Raw genomic sequence first — 16,773 nt, 5'->3', positions numbered from 1 at the left:
GTCTGGAAGTCTCAAACACAGTAGCCCACACGGATGGTGCCTGTTACTGAAAACCACAATGAAAATTATTCTTTTTTTTTTCCATTGTATATTTCCCTTCTTTTTTATGTCTGTTGGTGTGCAAGGAAGACTGACTGAAATCTAAACTGTCCTTGCTTCTGAAACTGAGTGGGTTTGTCCATACTACCTACTAGAAATAATTCCTGACCTGAGCAATCCCCTACAGCATGCCTAGAAGTGTGCTACTGTGCAGGCTAGAACTCTGCCAGAACTGGGTTAAAAATTAAACAGCAGTGCAGCTCACGCTCTGTTTAGCTCACTAGTATACAGATAGTCCAAGGAAACATGGCAGAGCCGTAGCATCAAATACAGATCCTTAAAACCCTCTGCTCAGCTGCTGTCCAAGCCCAGGGCATGAAGGTGAGGTGTGAAGCTTGCAGCCCCTGTTTCCATGTAGAAGGTGCCCAGGGATCTATGTTTTGCCTCTGGACGTACGGAGAATAGGTCGGTCTTGACCTGTCAGGGACCTGGCCTCCTTAACTCTTTGAATTCAGACCTGCTAACTCCCCAGGTGATGACCTAGTCCCTCGGCTAGTCAATGTGGCACAGAGGAGCTTGCATGCCCTCCTGGTCAACATGCTCCACTTCACAAGGAACAATCAATTTATTTGTTGTGCCAGAGACAGAGCAGGAAAGTGAATATGACCCTAGAGTAAGTGGTTAGATACCCACCCATGTGAGAAGACATCTCCAACCGATTAGCAGCTCTAATTAATATTTAACTGCTTTATATTACAGCTCTATTTACTCCATTCAACCCTAAATGGTATTTGGAAAAAAAAAAAAAAAATCAATAATAGTAAACAGTAAAAGGATTTAGGGCTGTGAATCCCAAATAAAGATACCCTTTCCAAGAGCCAAGAAAAAAAAAAAAAAAAAAAAAAAGATGTACGGAGCTTGTCTACAGCATGCAGTGTCAGAATGGATATCTACATCAGCACTTCAACTGAAATCGGGAGCACACACAAATCTCCCTCATTCCCTCATCACACTTTGGTTCACATCACAGAGTGGTCTCAGGTTGCATGACCTGGGTTCCTCTGGGGTAAAATTAATCCAGAAATGGGCTTCAGGAATGCACACGTGTACACCAAGCCCTCAACACCAACCCCTTTTATTCTACAGGCTTGCTCTGACAGGGCTGCACTTACTTGTTAACATAGATATAGAAATAAGCAGTTTTGTCTGAACCAGCACATATACATAATCAGGTAAAGATAGTGGCCAGATCTAAGAAGCAGCAAAACCACATTTATGTGGCCTGGGGTCTAAATTAATTATTCTTGCTTCTCACTGCTATAGCTCCAATGCCATTTTACTGCCCTGTGACTGCTGGAGTGAATCTCATGGTAAATAGCTCATGAATCTCTACATTACAACGCTTTATTGCACTGGCTAGACATGTCCAAAAGTCTCTGAGAGAGACAACGTGTGCCTTTGTCTTTGGTCTTTAATGTTGTCCAACAAGACTGCTCAGAGCCAACATGATGCCTTTTGTGGATCTTTCTCAACTAAATTCCCCTAGGTATTGCATAGAGGACTTCGATATTTACATTGGATTTTGCAGCTTCTAACGGCGGAAGATTTGGGTGCAATAATTTCCATTGTAATGATGCCAATCTGACGATCCAGTCTGTCTCTGCGCTTTTTTTTTTCTGTAGAAGTTTAGCCAAGTGCTAGGATTCTTAAGTTAATATGACAAGACTGTCATACTGTTGTTGTTGCTGTTGTTATTATTTACTGAGTGGCACATTAGAAGGAAAGAAACTCTGTAAATTGAGATTGTTTCCAGCTAGCTGTGATTAAAAGGCAGATCCATGTATGTATGTCCAGCAATTTACAAACTAAGAAGAAATATGGGTAACGGGAATATGACCCCTTTGTGAAGATGAGCTCTTCATCTGACTTCACGCAAACTAGCAATACTGTAAATGCAAAGTTAGTAACTGTTCTGCATTCCATTCTTCCCATTTTGGATGCACTGGCTCATGCATTTATTCACCTTGTAATTTATTTGCAGAATTACGTTTCTAGAATAGCAGATGAAACAAATGTGGGAATCTTCTGCATCTTCATGAGTGCTGAGAATAAAATGAAAGCCATTTTTGCTCATCCCTTTTATGAAAATGGCAATGTAACACAATGGCTATCTCGTCTGAACTAATAGCTACAATAATACTGTTTTTAAAACCGGAAGAGTAAACTGTAGACAAGTAAATCAATTATTAAACTGTAAATTAAGAAACTAAAAGACAGTGAAGTGGAAATGGGAACCCCAAAAACTTATTGGTGACTACTAGGATTGAAAAAAATCTGTTTTGCCACAAGGAAATGGGAAAATAGAAAAGAGTTCTCACACAAGGTAGTGTATTTCTCTTACTGTTTGGAAAAAAATAATAAGTTAACAATTTAAATAATTTAGATTATATAACCTCAAACATTCAGTTCTCCTTAAACTGATGTAAATTCAGATTATTGTGATTGATGTCCAGAGCTGTACCAATGTAAAATTTGTACAAGGGCAACACTGAGATGCAGAATGAAAAGGTTCCAATTTTTCATTTAAAAATGTATTCTTTCAGCCTTATGTTTTGTTCAGCAGAACTCCTATTGCATAGTATTTACCTTCCCACATATATATTCTCAGGTTTTGTATGTATGCATTCATATATCTTCAGATATGGAAAACAACTATTAATAAGTAACACAGTAAATTAAGAGTATAGTTCACACCTTTTGCACTTCCTCCCACCAAAGACAACAGAAATTTTCCTACTGATTTCAAAGACAGCCGCATCAAGCTCACCAAATGCTATCTGCAGATATTAAGGGTCTTCAAGAGCTGAAAAGAACAAACCCAGGAAAGGGATTTGGAGTCTCATTTCACAAGTGCCAAGATGAATGTTAGATGAATGTAAAATTAGTTTTCAGCCTGGTTCTTCAACATGTCTCTGTAGGCTATTTTGCATTATGATTTTGTCAAGCACATATTAATATAACCTCAGTCCTACCTTTTAAAGTTTCCATAATGAATTTTTTGAGATAGTAAATATATTTGGCATCATCTCTCTTGGTGCTACCAGAAACAAACCAGCTGTTCTCCACAATGAATATTTGGGGGTTGTTATATTCACTGCTTATCCAGTAAAGGAGCTGCCTCAGGCTTATTGATTCCAGCTGCTGGAATTTCATGTGGGAGTCCAAAAGCTGGAAACTCAGGGTAGCTCCAAAAGACAGAGCAAAAAAGTCTGCTGTTCCCTTGATATACTTCTTCTCAACTTCACTGAATTCAGGCAACAGAGATGAGAGGTTGCTTCTCATGCTCTCTGGATAGTCACCATCAATAAATATGGGCTTAGCAAACCAGCCGAGCACAAAATCAAGGGATTTTTGACATTCTTTTATGTCTTTTTCAGTCATACGTTGAGGTTTTATCCAGTGGGAGCTAAGGGCAATGGACACTTTTCCTCTTTGAGTTGGACGAAAATGGTCATTGTAGAGATGCCAGACTTTAGCATGGGCCTGTTGAAAAGAAACACTAATTAATACACCTGAAATTCCATCTTAAGTAACACAATTCATCTCAAGTACTGATGTCCAGTGTCATGTAGTAACCACATAAACACAGCATGTAAGGGCTCAGCCTTAATTCATTCATCAGAAGTTTACAACTTTTTTAATTAACTTTTCTTTAATACCACGTATCAGCTAGAAATCGCTAGTTGGTTGGGGAAAACAGCATCTCGGTTTTCCATGAGATACTATTCCAGACACTGAACACACTTCTAGTTAGACACCTTTATTAACTTTTATTACTGAGTTCAGACATACTTCCAGTATTTACAAAAATGAAAATGCATTTAACTGAACATGTTTCAAAGTATATTTTCATTACAGGAATATCAGTTTATCTGTAGATTCACAGATCTATAAAGAAGGAAGGTCTATTCTTAAGAACTGCCCAGATCTCTCAAACGATACAAGACAAAGAAATACCCTTGAACTTATTCCTCTTTGCACCAGAACATACAGTATAGGAAAAACTACCAATCTGGATTTAAGAAAGTCTGGTGAAAAACAATTTACCATAGCTCCTGAAAAATTATTCCAATAATTCAATTTGATTTGTTTTATTAAAATATGCTATTTACCTGTAGCATCAGATTTCAATCACTTGTCTTGGTATAATTTTATCTGTTACTGTGAGGAGATCTTTTCTACCAAATTTCTTTCCCGTGATCTTACAGAGTCAGTTGAAACAGCCTCTTGATGTTCCCTTTGAAAGCTAAATAGATTAAGTTCCTGGAGCCTTGCATTATCTTCAGGCATAGCTTCAAGCTATCTAACCATTCTCACTGCTCTCCTCTGATTCTCTTCCAATTTGTCATCATCTGTCTTAAACTGTAGAAGCAGAATTAGACATAATATGCCAGTGGTAGTCTTGCCAGCAGTAAAACCAGAGACAATTTAATACCGTATTTCTGCTTATGTGGCCATAGCATTACACTGTGAGCATATGCTCATCTAAACTACCATATCTTCAGAGCCCTTCACCATCTAAAATGTATTTTTTCTTTGCACTTAGCTTATCAAAGAATTTTGACTGCTCTGTGAATCAACATCCCATCTTTTTGTCATCTACATAGTGTAGAAATTGTAATGCTTTTTTCTAGGTCATTGATAAAAAGGTAAAAAATATGAGATCTATTCATTAGAATAAAGCCTACCTAATAACTATTCCCAGTTTACATTTGCATTTTAAGACTTATCAGCTAGTATTTGTTCATATGTGCTGTGATGACAAGAACCTCCATTCTTGCCATAGTCACAGGTGTGATGAATATATCTAACAGATTATTAATCAAAATGTCACAAGCATTTCTAGCCCTCCCTGGAATATAAGCCATATAGAAAGCCTTATAATTCCACTCCATGCAGTTGGTATGTTGGCAATTTTATCAGTAATTTATTGATAGCTGCTGTTCACAGTTTCCTTTTCACACACTCTTACCATTCAAGCTTTGAACCACAATGATTTCCAGTTGCCAGCATTACTAGGAACATTAAGCAATTAAGATTATTAATCATTTTTGACACACACACCGTTAATTACCCAGGAAAAATAATGAATTCTATTATTCTACTGTTCTTGCAGAATTTTAATTCTCACTGCTGGGAGAAAAACAATTGGAAGTGAAGGACAACTAAAGGTAAGATCAATAATCAAGGCTCAGTTCAGCTGCCCCCCATACAAAAACCTGCTGCCTTTGAATCACCATCGGGTATATAAAACACCTGTACAGACCTGACACCTGCTCTAGAGGAGACTAGGCCCATGCCCTTTTAGAGTGGTCACCAAAACACAAAGAGAACAATCTCGGAAACTGTGAATCACAGTACACACCTATGTGCATGTGCCTGAATCAAGCTCTCAGTTGCAAACTTCAGCGTACATGCTCTCATTTATAATACATCAATAGCTCAAATAAATGTGATGCAGTGCTACCAGCTGTCTATACTAATACAAGGGATTTTGATGCTAGTGAGAAACTAAATATAGTAACCACTTTAAAGTCTCATGTCAAAAATGAGAGCTGACCTAAGCACAGACTTAATTTTACTTCACACTGAAGCTCCATTACACTGATGAAAGAACAAAAGACATTATGCATCATGACCAAAACGATACACACCCAACGCTTTAAATACGATTTTTAAAATACCATTGGGAACAAATGTACCACCACTTGCAACTCAAATTTGCACACCCAAATTTTCATTCATAAAGGAGCCATACATTCTTCCTCTGTTGGACCTGACTCATCTCCAGATTTCCTGTCTCAAATGTTAAGATACCACCATGCACACTCTTGAACACACAATTTCATCTCTGTCATCTGCACTTGCAAGTATGCTGCCCACCCAGAGAGCACCTCGAGTGCTGTGGAGGACTTGCCCCATGACCCTCGGCCCTCCCTGTTCCTGTCAGTGGAGAAAGATCTTCCAGCATTTTAGTAGCTTTGATTCTACCAGGAAGAAAGGAGGAAAGGAATCCCACAGGTTATCCCTCTACACAGATAAGGAGGTGCTGTTTACTCTCTCACTGCAATGAAAAAACAGGAAAAGTAGCTATGTGGGGTTATCTCACTCTACTTTCTAAGCAAGTCATCTAGTCTGCCTCTACAGAAAATGAGAAGACTGTTGTCTAAGATACGCAGGGTGAGTCACTCTTCAGGAGTCCATCTCTTTCCACTGATGACAGACAAAACTTGTTACTCAGTTTAGACAAGACATCTTCTACAGACAGATGAAAGCAGGCGAGAAGAAGCCCACTTAAATGTCTGCCCTCTGGAGTGTGTATGAAGTGGAATTGTATTATTTCCATAAAAAAACAGCTAAACATAGAAAACAGTGCATCAAAGTCCCCAGGCTCTGTGGACATAGATTAATGTAGTTCAAAACCGCATAGAAATAAGGCTGGAAGAAGCCAGTGAGAGAGCAGAGAGTCTCTATGGAGATCTGGGACAGAATTCATTTGCCTAAAATTAGGTGTCTAAAGCAGTTTTAGAGACTTCAGAGTATTGCAGCCTGAATTCCAGCCAGTGTCAGAAAGCTGAGTCTCCCATAAATCCTAAGTCACATCTCTCAGCTCCACAGAGACACCTGGGATACTACAGAATGTGGCGAATGATAATTTGCACCTATACCTGTCTTCAGGTAAATGAACCCCACTCCTAGGGTGGGACTCATTTTGAGCTGAAGACACTTTATATTTCACTGTCCACATGTGAGCTAGATGCCCAAGATCCCACTACAGGCAATGGAGATCTCAGGCTCCACACAGCTGCGTGAACACAGGCATCTAGTTTCCAACCCAGAACAATAGAGGCTTAGGTCACATCTGCCATTTCCACGCAGATGTCCTAAATAGCCTGGGAAGTCTCATATGGCACTACTTATACCAAGCTAATGGGATCCCATTCCAATTCAATCTACTCAATGGAGTCTAGCGAGTGATTCCCCAGTACAGTACAGCAGCCATATCGTCACACTCAGCAGGACTACTACCTAGGTCCCAATAACCGTATGGATTAGCAGTAGGATTTAATGTAGGTGCCCAGACCTTTTTGAGAAACCTTACCTGATGAGGCTGGCAGACATGATTCAGGACCCAATGGGAGACCGTGGTCTTCTGGAGCAGCAACTGGAGGCCAGGCAGAGTATCCTAGGGTAGCTCAAATGACGCTATAGCTCTGCTGGGACAACTGACACCTTCTAGATGTCTATTACCTAGAACTGCAGTTTAGCCTCCCAGATCATGTGCAGAAGAAACAAGTAGGAACCAACCTACCATCAGTTCCTTTATAGTTACCTGAAATCTTACTTTCCAATCTCAGTGACTTACCTATTGGTACCTATTTTTAGTTCACAGCTGACTGGGATTAAGATCATGGCAGTCCACACTTCAGTCCTTTTACTGACATACAGCGCAATGACTCCATGTCCCTGGTTTTGCAAGGTGCTGAAGGGTCTTACTTCGTTCTTCGTTAGCTCAGACGGGTGTGCAGTGCTGACAGATCACTTGGCTTAACTGGAAAACCTTACTAAAAAAGGCTGGTTACAAACCAGCTCTAGGAAGGGTTGTGCAGTCACCCATGTGTTATGAGCAGAACTAACTGCTAAAACCTGTGTGCTTGTTTCCAGGCTGCTAAATTTGGGTAGTCTTGTCATTATTATTTGCATTCAGAGAGTAGCACATATTGTTAGATACCAAACACTTGACTGACACCTTTTTGGGAGATACTACCCTCTATTATTGAACCTGCTGAGACTTGAGCTAAGCTGGTATTGGGAAAGCTGCAGATTAGGATGGGTGCTCTCTGTGCTTACTAGTGTTTATTCTTCAGGAATAGACTGTCAGGAAAGCTTTTAAACAGCATTTACCTTACCCTTAAAATGCTTTCATTACTAAGAAAACCACGAAGTTTTACATCACCATGAAAATGAAAAGAAGTCTCCAGATGTAGCTTGTCCTTAGCTATGCCCATTTGTTATGTCTGTACTTCGGTCATGTTTCAGGCTCTGACACAGTCCCATTTTCAAGTTGATACATTCTTCTTCCCCTGACTTTCCCACCCAATATACCTATTTGGACCACACTCTACCTATAGTCAGCTCGTGAAACTCTTTGACATTGGTCATGTTTGATCAGCCTTAAAGAGATCTCTGTGTGAGTCAAAGTCAGTAATGCCAAAATTGAGCCTTGATGAAGTGTCAAACACATTTCCAAGGCAGAAAAGCCCCCTGCAATGCCATAGCGTGGGCTAGTCATACAAAGTCCAAATTCCTGCAGTGACAGCAGAAATAATTCAACACAGGCAAACCAGCTACACAATCTGACACAGTCATGTCCTACTCTGTTGCAGGACAGATCTACACAGTCCAAGAATCATTAGGTGAAGTCAATTTAGTAATATACAGACGTTTGTTTGCCTGACTACCCCTCTAAATTCCTGCCCAAGATCATTAAGACCTTCCTGAGTCTGGCACTGATATGTATCATTCTGCAAGTTCTCAGTACTTACATCTATCATGATGCATAACCTTCACAAGAGCAAATCAAGAATTATAATTGGGAACACTGTGATTCCATAATTTGTGTTCATTCCTCTAGAACAAGTTGTCTCGATTTTAAGTTGTGTGTCTTCTGAACCAATAATAATACCATTCATTTCACAAATAAACTGCACAAATACCCTGCTTTCCATGCTCAGATGAACTATCCTGTATTAACTCTCTGTTTGCATGTTAATGAAACTGAATAGGAAAGTGTTACTGAAACTCATTTAGCAATACAAAGAGAAGAGTTAATTGGAAAGATGTGGAAGGCTTTTTGATTACTAGAAACCAGGCCGATGTACCTCCAACAAAAATGTCATTATTCAGTCCCACATCAAAAGCTCTTCCGAAATGGATATAATTATTGGAATGACATGGGAAAGTCTAGTATATGATTAGTCAGAATGTGCCTTGTACCAAGAAGGGGAAAACATAATGTGTTTTTCCCCCCCGTGTCATCAAAAGCAAGTATTTTAATCAAAAGCTACAACAAAGGATGTCACATTTCATGTAATGGTTCACCCTTAGATCCAAAGTCAAGTAGGTTTTACCCACCCAGTCTTTGGGCAAACATTCTCTTTCACAAGCAAATTATATTCTTAATACTGAGTAACAGATAAAGTTATTTAGAAATTGCCTAAGGTTCTTCCCGTATTTCAAAACTGGTAAGATAATATCTTCATGTATAAAGCACAGGACTTTGCTACAGATAGTACGTTAGTCATACAGTAACTTCATTTTTCCTATATAATTCCTTCCCAAATATGTATTTTTCTAGTTTTCTTTTTAGAGTCTGTTAGCCAACATTACCACAGATGATCAATTAAATAAATTTGGTATTTTTGACCAATCTCTACAACCTGGGACCAGAATTATGCTTGTAAATGGTACACAGAACACCAAGTGAACATTTTTAAGTCTATAACCACTTAATGTAAAATTTGCTACAATTACAGCTTTAAGTATTGATCACGCACCTGAACTACACTGTTTTGTTCCTGTTCCTTTCTCAGTACAATTTAGTCACTGTTCTTCACACTGTGCTGGTCATTCTAACATGCTGATGCCTCACAAACATGAATTTATGTCTGCCATACATAAGGCAGGAAGCGATATCATTCCTATTTTAAGAATCGGGAACAGAGATATTATAACGTGCATAGAAGAAGAAAAATTAAAACCAGGTACCTCAAGGTGTAGAGCAGTGTATTAACTCCAGAACAATGCCTCTGTTTGGTATGATACCTCTACAGAAAAAGCACCAAAGGTGGCACTAAATACTTGTCTGAAGGCACAGTGACTAGCTAAAACACCATTCCTCCCCATCACAGGCAAAATAGAGTAGCTTTGCTAGCACGAGAATAAGAAGGAGAAGGTAACCTGAAAGCATGAAGTTAAGCCACAGGCATCAAGATGCATCGCAGGTACTCAAAAAATATTAGCAGAAGGAAAAAAAAAACCCACCCCACCCCAAAGATAAGGAAGCAGGTAAGAGTTATTTTTAGACTTTGATTTTTAATTTTATAGCAGATGAAAGTCTGGGAAGGCTTGTACTTTCATGTACTATATGCAAAAGCATAAGTGAACATTATTACAGATAGATATGCAGCAGAGAGACACAAAGTGACCGCAATATGACAAAAGGAAACTAAAATCTCCTTGATCTCATTGTGTCAGGTGACTGCTGCAGGAAACCTCTCCTTTGAAGCACAGAAAGCCTAGATGTTATGGCACAAGCCCCGAGCTGAGCCTCTCTCAGACTCACCCTGCCTCGGAAGACCACTTGCTCGGCAGGTACCCTGTGCCGTGGCAGCCAGAGGGAAGGCAGCTGGACTGGGCAACGCACTCTGCAAATCCCCCCATCACCATCAGAGGCTGTGCAAACACAGACTTACACCTTCGGGAGGGGATGACACACTCTTCTCACCTAATTTGTGTCATCACCTGCATCTGAGCAATTCACAAGCACAGCAAAGGGGAAAGCTTCTAGGCCACAATTCACCTGGAGCCATTTTTAATGCCCAGAGGAGAGTGAGATGAAAAGTGCCTGTTCCCCTCCACTCACCACACAGGCAGGCTGGCATGACCCCTGGAGTCGGCATCCTGTCCAAATAAACTAAAGCACCAAGGGACGACTGGGCTGGGAAAGCAGTTTGAAGTCTCCCAAGACATAACAGTCTCTGAAAATATAAAGGTCATCTGGAAAAGAATTAAGCGGCATTTGACTTTGAGAAGCAATGGGAGATGAGATAAAAATAGCTTTATTTCTGACAACGAGTGCTTCTGAGACACTTGATGTGTTTAATTATTTTCCGTTACCTCTGACAGAAAAGATTAATTATTGAACTGCACAAAAATAGTTCAAGGAATGTTGTGACCCATGTGAATATTCAAGATATGAGAGATTCTTAAACAGAGTACAAAAAGAAGATAAAAGTACAGAGCAGTTTGAGTGATTTAAAGCTGAGAGACAATCTTGCAGTACAGAAAGGAGCTAAAATAGTCCCTGATAAAAGACTAGACTGATTGGAATCAGGGACACAATGCTCAGGCTGTATTTAGGGGAAGACCAAGATATAATCATTGCTATCAAAATTGTTTTGGGCGTGCTGGAGCTACGTAAACATACAAAAGCCCCAGAACTGAGACTGACCTGCAAAGCCCTCTACCAGGGCACGAACCTCTTGGAGGACAGGCCAGGCTCCAATGATCCCGACACATTCAAGTATGACAAAAAAGATACAAGGGAAAAAGGCATGGCGAACTTAGTTGTAATCCACAAAAGCAAGCACAAAGAACCGCACAAGCTGTAGTAAATGGCAAAAACCAAGACAATAACACCACTTTGCAAGAGTTGATAATATCAGACAAATGTGCTGAACAAGGAGGATGAAAAAAGCACCATGACTTCGGAGGAACTCTTAACGGGAACAATGGTAACAGTTGTGGCAACTGAATACATCATTAGCCCAAAAACCAAATGGAACATTAATGGATTTTAAGTCACATTCTGGTTGGAGAGAAGGTAACATGGTGCTAGAAACAGTAGTGAGCAAAAAAGTTAAGCATATAAAATCTCATAAAACTCATATAAAACTCATATATCAAATATGTAGAATACATAAAACTGATAAAATAATGCCCAGTCAGAGCACTGAAAGTAAATGGATGCTAAAAACTGGGAAGACAATACTTGTAACAGTACTGGCGAGGAGAAGGTATCCATTATGGCTCCAAAGCTCTGGTTTCCTGAAGGTTTGTACACTCTGGATGGAGAGGGAAAAAACCAGCTGAGGAGGAAATAGAGGACTGCCTGCAGGAAGCTCTCAAACTACAGAACAAAGCTTCAGAAGCCAAAAGCCCCAGAACTCACGACTCTCCCCTGCACTAAGGCAGAAGATGAAAGAGATAAGCCTGTTGCTCTCAAAAGTCATAGTGAGGAGGACAACTACAGTAACATGTATACTCTTTAATGACATCAGTTTAAAAAAAGAAACTATTTTTGGTTAAATACAGAATCAAAATAACTAAATAAATATATAAAAGGCAAACATTTCCAATACCCTTAAGGGTAATAATTCTGGAAGAGGTGACAAGCATTTTTCGGTGTATGATGCACCACCTGTTTTTCTGGTAGATGCACACAGGGAAGCCAAATACTCATCTGTGCATATTCACCCCCTCAACATATCTCTTGGAAATGCTGGTTCTACACACTGTAGAACTATGTTTGCTAACCCAGGTGTTTCACAAGGAGAAAATGTATTTCTGATGGTTTAGTGGAAGCACGTGAAGAGAATTGCTTTGGAAAGTCTCAGAGCAGTTGGTAAAAGCTAAACAAACAAAAAAGGCCAATGAAATAAAATAGTGTGTTAGAAAGAAAAGTTTTCTTAGTAAGAGACAGAGGTAAACACAAATAAGGCTGAAGTCCATCATCAACATGTGCACCCAACGGCCAAGGAAGTGACAAGAAAATTTCAGCTTCCTGAATCTAACTAGCTAAACCAACAACCCAGCTTGGAAAGATGTTGAAGACAACCTATAATTTGGGGTGAAAATTACAGAATCTAGAACCCAGGTTACTCATTACCACTATCCCTGCATTTAAAGCACCCAGAGTAGAAGCCCTATTCTCTGGTGTTAATAATTAACCCCCAATCTTATCCTGGGCACACCAATAGATTAAAAATAAATTGACCCAACCGAAGCATGTATCTGCTCCTGGAGATGTGCTGGATCATTTTGTGTGCAACTTAATGCTGAGAGTCTCCCAGCAGAAAGACAGGAAGAAATCCCTGTCATACCATTATTACAAGAACATCAACTGGTACTGGATTTGGCAAATCCATGTTTGTAGAGTTGGGAAAGGCTGACAGACTGGCAGTCAGAAATTATTCCTTAGGTACACGAATGAGCTGCCCTAAAAGCTCCAGAAGTTCACCTAGGGATGAATGCATAGAGGCTTTTCCCCAGCTACAGTCCCAAAAGAAAATTAGATTGCAGGAGTAGTCATGCCAAAGTGTTTATGAGTCCTGACCACCAGCCAGAGAAGCAGTAAAAATATTCCCAAACCACAGAGAAAAGCTTATTGGAGCAACAAATAATTGCATGAAGATCAGGCATTTCTGATGCTCCAATCTGGCCTATCATAAAAGCAGACAGCAGGATTTACCAGGTAATGGTTGATTTTTGAGCAATGAATTCTGTTATACCATAAACCACACCTGTTGTAGCAAAAATGCCAGAGTTTGGCACAACAGATTTAGCATATGCTGTCTTTGTGATCTTGTAATCAGGCCAAGGCTGGGAAGAATTTCCCCCTACGCTTACAGGGCAGCAAGACCGCTTTACATGCACCTACTACCCAAGGATTTCACTGTGGTCCAGCTTTATGCAATATTTGTATCATCCAAACATAGGAAAAATTATCCGAGGCTGATCAAATCCATGTAATTTCATGAACAGATGATGTATTAACCTACAGCCAGACTCAAACAGAGCTGAAAGAGTTAATTAAACAAGCACAAGCCATAACTTTGGGAGCACAATTCTAAGTGAATTGATGAACAGGTCAAGTGGTACAGGAAAGAGAAAAATATTTAGGAGTAGACTAATCACCTTATCAACAGAGAGCAAAATTAATAGGAAACTCCTTGCTCTGCATGTTTGCATGAGCTCAGATCTCTTCTGCATTTATTTTTCTCCAGGATTTTATATCCATGTTTGCAGATATGATTAAGCCTTTAACCAAGTTGTTAAAGAAGGTGCAGCAATGGGAGAGGAAATCAGGACAAAACCTGACCTCTTCAACATTCAAAAAAAGCTGGCATAGGTAGCCGCACTGGGGATGCTGCTCCAGCATGGCCACTTTATTTGCACTTTGTTACCCCTCCAGAAGCAGTAGAGGCCGTGTTATCACAAAACCAAGGGAAGTCAGTCAGTTCACTGTACAAAAATGAGCACGTGGTGCTCCTGGGAGACTTAACACGGCGACTCAGAAATTACAGAGTGGGTGAAAGGCGTAATTACCAAGCTCAGCATATTTAAGAGTATCAATAGAGTAGTGTGGGCTCAGCAGAAGAATGAACTACAACAATAGCTGGTCCCAGGAGCGTACCATGGGGATCTCATCCAATTTGTTCACAAGAAAAGTCAGTTTGAAGAGGCTACAACAACAGAAAGGTAGCCCCCTCTGGGAGAAGACATTAAGCAATTGGTACAGAATTTTTTAATGTGTACTACAGTAAATGTTTCTACTGCGTAAACTAGACTCTCTCCCTTTTAAGCACCCAAAGATATCAGCTCCATGGTTGCAAATAAAAATTGACAGGTCCTTTATCAATCTCACAACAAAACAGTAACTGCTGGAGTGCCCAGGTACATCACTACAAGGTAATGACAGCCAGAGGTATGAGAACACCACAGTAGTGGTGGTTTGACTGGGTGCTACCCACCAAAGGGCTTCAGAAGGTATTTCTGGATGAATGTGCTAGTGGACAGCTTTTCCCATTGTGAGCTCATCTGTGAGAAACAACAGCCACTGGGCAGCAACAGCAAAGGAACTGGAAGAAGTGTCCACCAGTGGAGGCATTTGGTCCTACATAGTTGGCATAGGAATCATAAATTAAGTCAATGTATATGCAACCAATATACTACAAGCCACTGCAGATCATACACCACAGCAGCCCCAAATGAATGAGGATCAAACAAAAATAGTGACAGACATGAGGTTAGCAACATTGTTTAATGACTGCAAAAACTTCAGGCTGTCAGACAGACAATGGCAAGTAACAAGACTCTGGCGTTTGCGCAGGGGGCAAAGCTAAGCATCATTAAAGCAAGGCCAAAACAAAGTTATTGGATCAGAGCTCTGTGCTATAATATAGGCAAATGCAACCCAGAATGAAGGGGACTTACTTGAGGTGATCACTACAAAGATTCTTTTTTAAACCAAACATTTGGATTGTTCACGCCCAAATCTAACTCAGTCACTAACCTGAGTTTACTCTGCTATAAGCTTGGCTATTAAATTTAATTATTCTGAGATTAGAGCTGTGCATCAATGACAATGGGCTATGGAATAAGACGGAAAGTTCCAGCCAGCCCTCTAGACAGATGCAAAAAGCAGCTAATCAGGATAAGCAATATAAATGCGAAGATACCAGTTTTCAATCTTCAGACAACTGTTTAGATTACAATTTGACCAGATGTGAATATGGAATTCTTCCTTCTTTTTCTAATCAGTCTGCAACTCTTTATATGAGATCCAGCTGTGTTTGCATGCCTACCCAATATAAAGCAATCACTACAAACTATCTCATTGTGTATAACCTGCCTGAAATGTTCTGGTTTGTGCGCATGTAATAGAACTGACTGAAGGGTGTGATTTCAATTACATACCTTTACAAGTAATGCTCAAGTTGCAAAAATCACTGAAACTGTATACTAAATTAACTTTAATCCAGTAACTTTTGGAGTAGCTTTTGTGTGATTGTTGCAGATAATAAAGCATTCAACTGTAACATCTGAAGTCTAGTTGGTTGTAAAACAAGCCACAAAAGCAATGATTACAGTGCTATGCAACAGCCAACAAATTACTGACAAACAACTGCAATACAGAAGGCAGGGTGTCATTCTTGATGGAAATCCCTCTTGTGTGGTGCCCTTCAGCTGCAGGAATTTTGAACTTGGCTCTACACCCTGTAGCTGTAATCCTACTTTTATACATCATAATTTTCAGAAAACAGAAGAGTATTAAGTGTTGAGCAAGTTGAGGAACAGGTATACCCTAGAAGAAAAAACTGTGGACTACCCTCAGACCTATACATGTTATGAGGCCATATCAGGCAAGAAAGAGCTAACAGCTTCAAGAAGAACCACTGCTTGGTCCTGATCCATAGAAACTGTAGGAGGATTCACAACATCATTGCTAGAATAAGGAGTGACAGATCATACTTTGCAGACTTCTGAAAAAGGGGATTATAGCCCGGTAAATACAGTATTGCTATTGTTAGTACCAAGCTACAGGATGCATATGAACTTTATCTTGACTCAGCAGTCATGACTTATTGGGATCTGCTTTGGGTGATCATAAGTCTGTTTTAGCTGCAAAACTGTTCAACCATCAGGGGAGTAGGAAGCCTGACTTTCTGTTTTTTTCCCCCCTTTTGCTTAAAGCTGGCTCTGTGGTGGTATGGTTCTATCCAAATGGTATTACAGGCCTACTTCTAGGCAACTGAATCCCAACGCTAATGCCAACTTAGGTCTGAGAGAGATTCTGCCTAACCTAGACCTGCTACTACAGAAGAGTATAGGTCATCTGTGAATCTTGTGCTAAACCTGAGCCAGTGCAAATGTCACGGGCATTCCACAACAGGAATGGCAGCAGATATCTATGCTCAAGCAACTGAATCCCACCCCGAGGGAGCAGAAAGCAGATCCAGATCCTGACACACAGCATTAGAATCACAGAATCATAGAATCATTTAGGTTGGAAAAGACCTTTAAGATCATAGAGTCCAACCATCAACCATGCCCACTAAACCATGTCCTGAAGTGCCATGCCGACATGTTTTTTGAAATACCTCCAGGGAT

General features: G+C 40.0%; 1 protein-coding gene across 1 annotated transcript in view; it reads right to left on the bottom strand.

The window, feature by feature from the left end:
* Window positions 1–16,773, bottom strand: part of KL (klotho) — a 49,861-nt gene that overhangs the window by 10,638 nt on the left and 22,450 nt on the right. Inside the window, exon 2 of the mRNA XM_052812886.1 lies at window positions 3,072–3,582. Within this exon, the coding sequence (XP_052668846.1) occupies window positions 3,072–3,582 (511 nt within the window). The remainder of the gene's footprint in view (window positions 1–3,071; window positions 3,583–16,773) is intronic.

Source organism: Harpia harpyja, chromosome 17 (assembly GCF_026419915.1).
Source record: "Harpia harpyja isolate bHarHar1 chromosome 17, bHarHar1 primary haplotype, whole genome shotgun sequence".
Classification (NCBI taxonomy): Eukaryota; Metazoa; Chordata; class Aves; order Accipitriformes; family Accipitridae; genus Harpia; species Harpia harpyja.
This window is presented reverse-complemented; position numbering and strand designations above follow the sequence as displayed.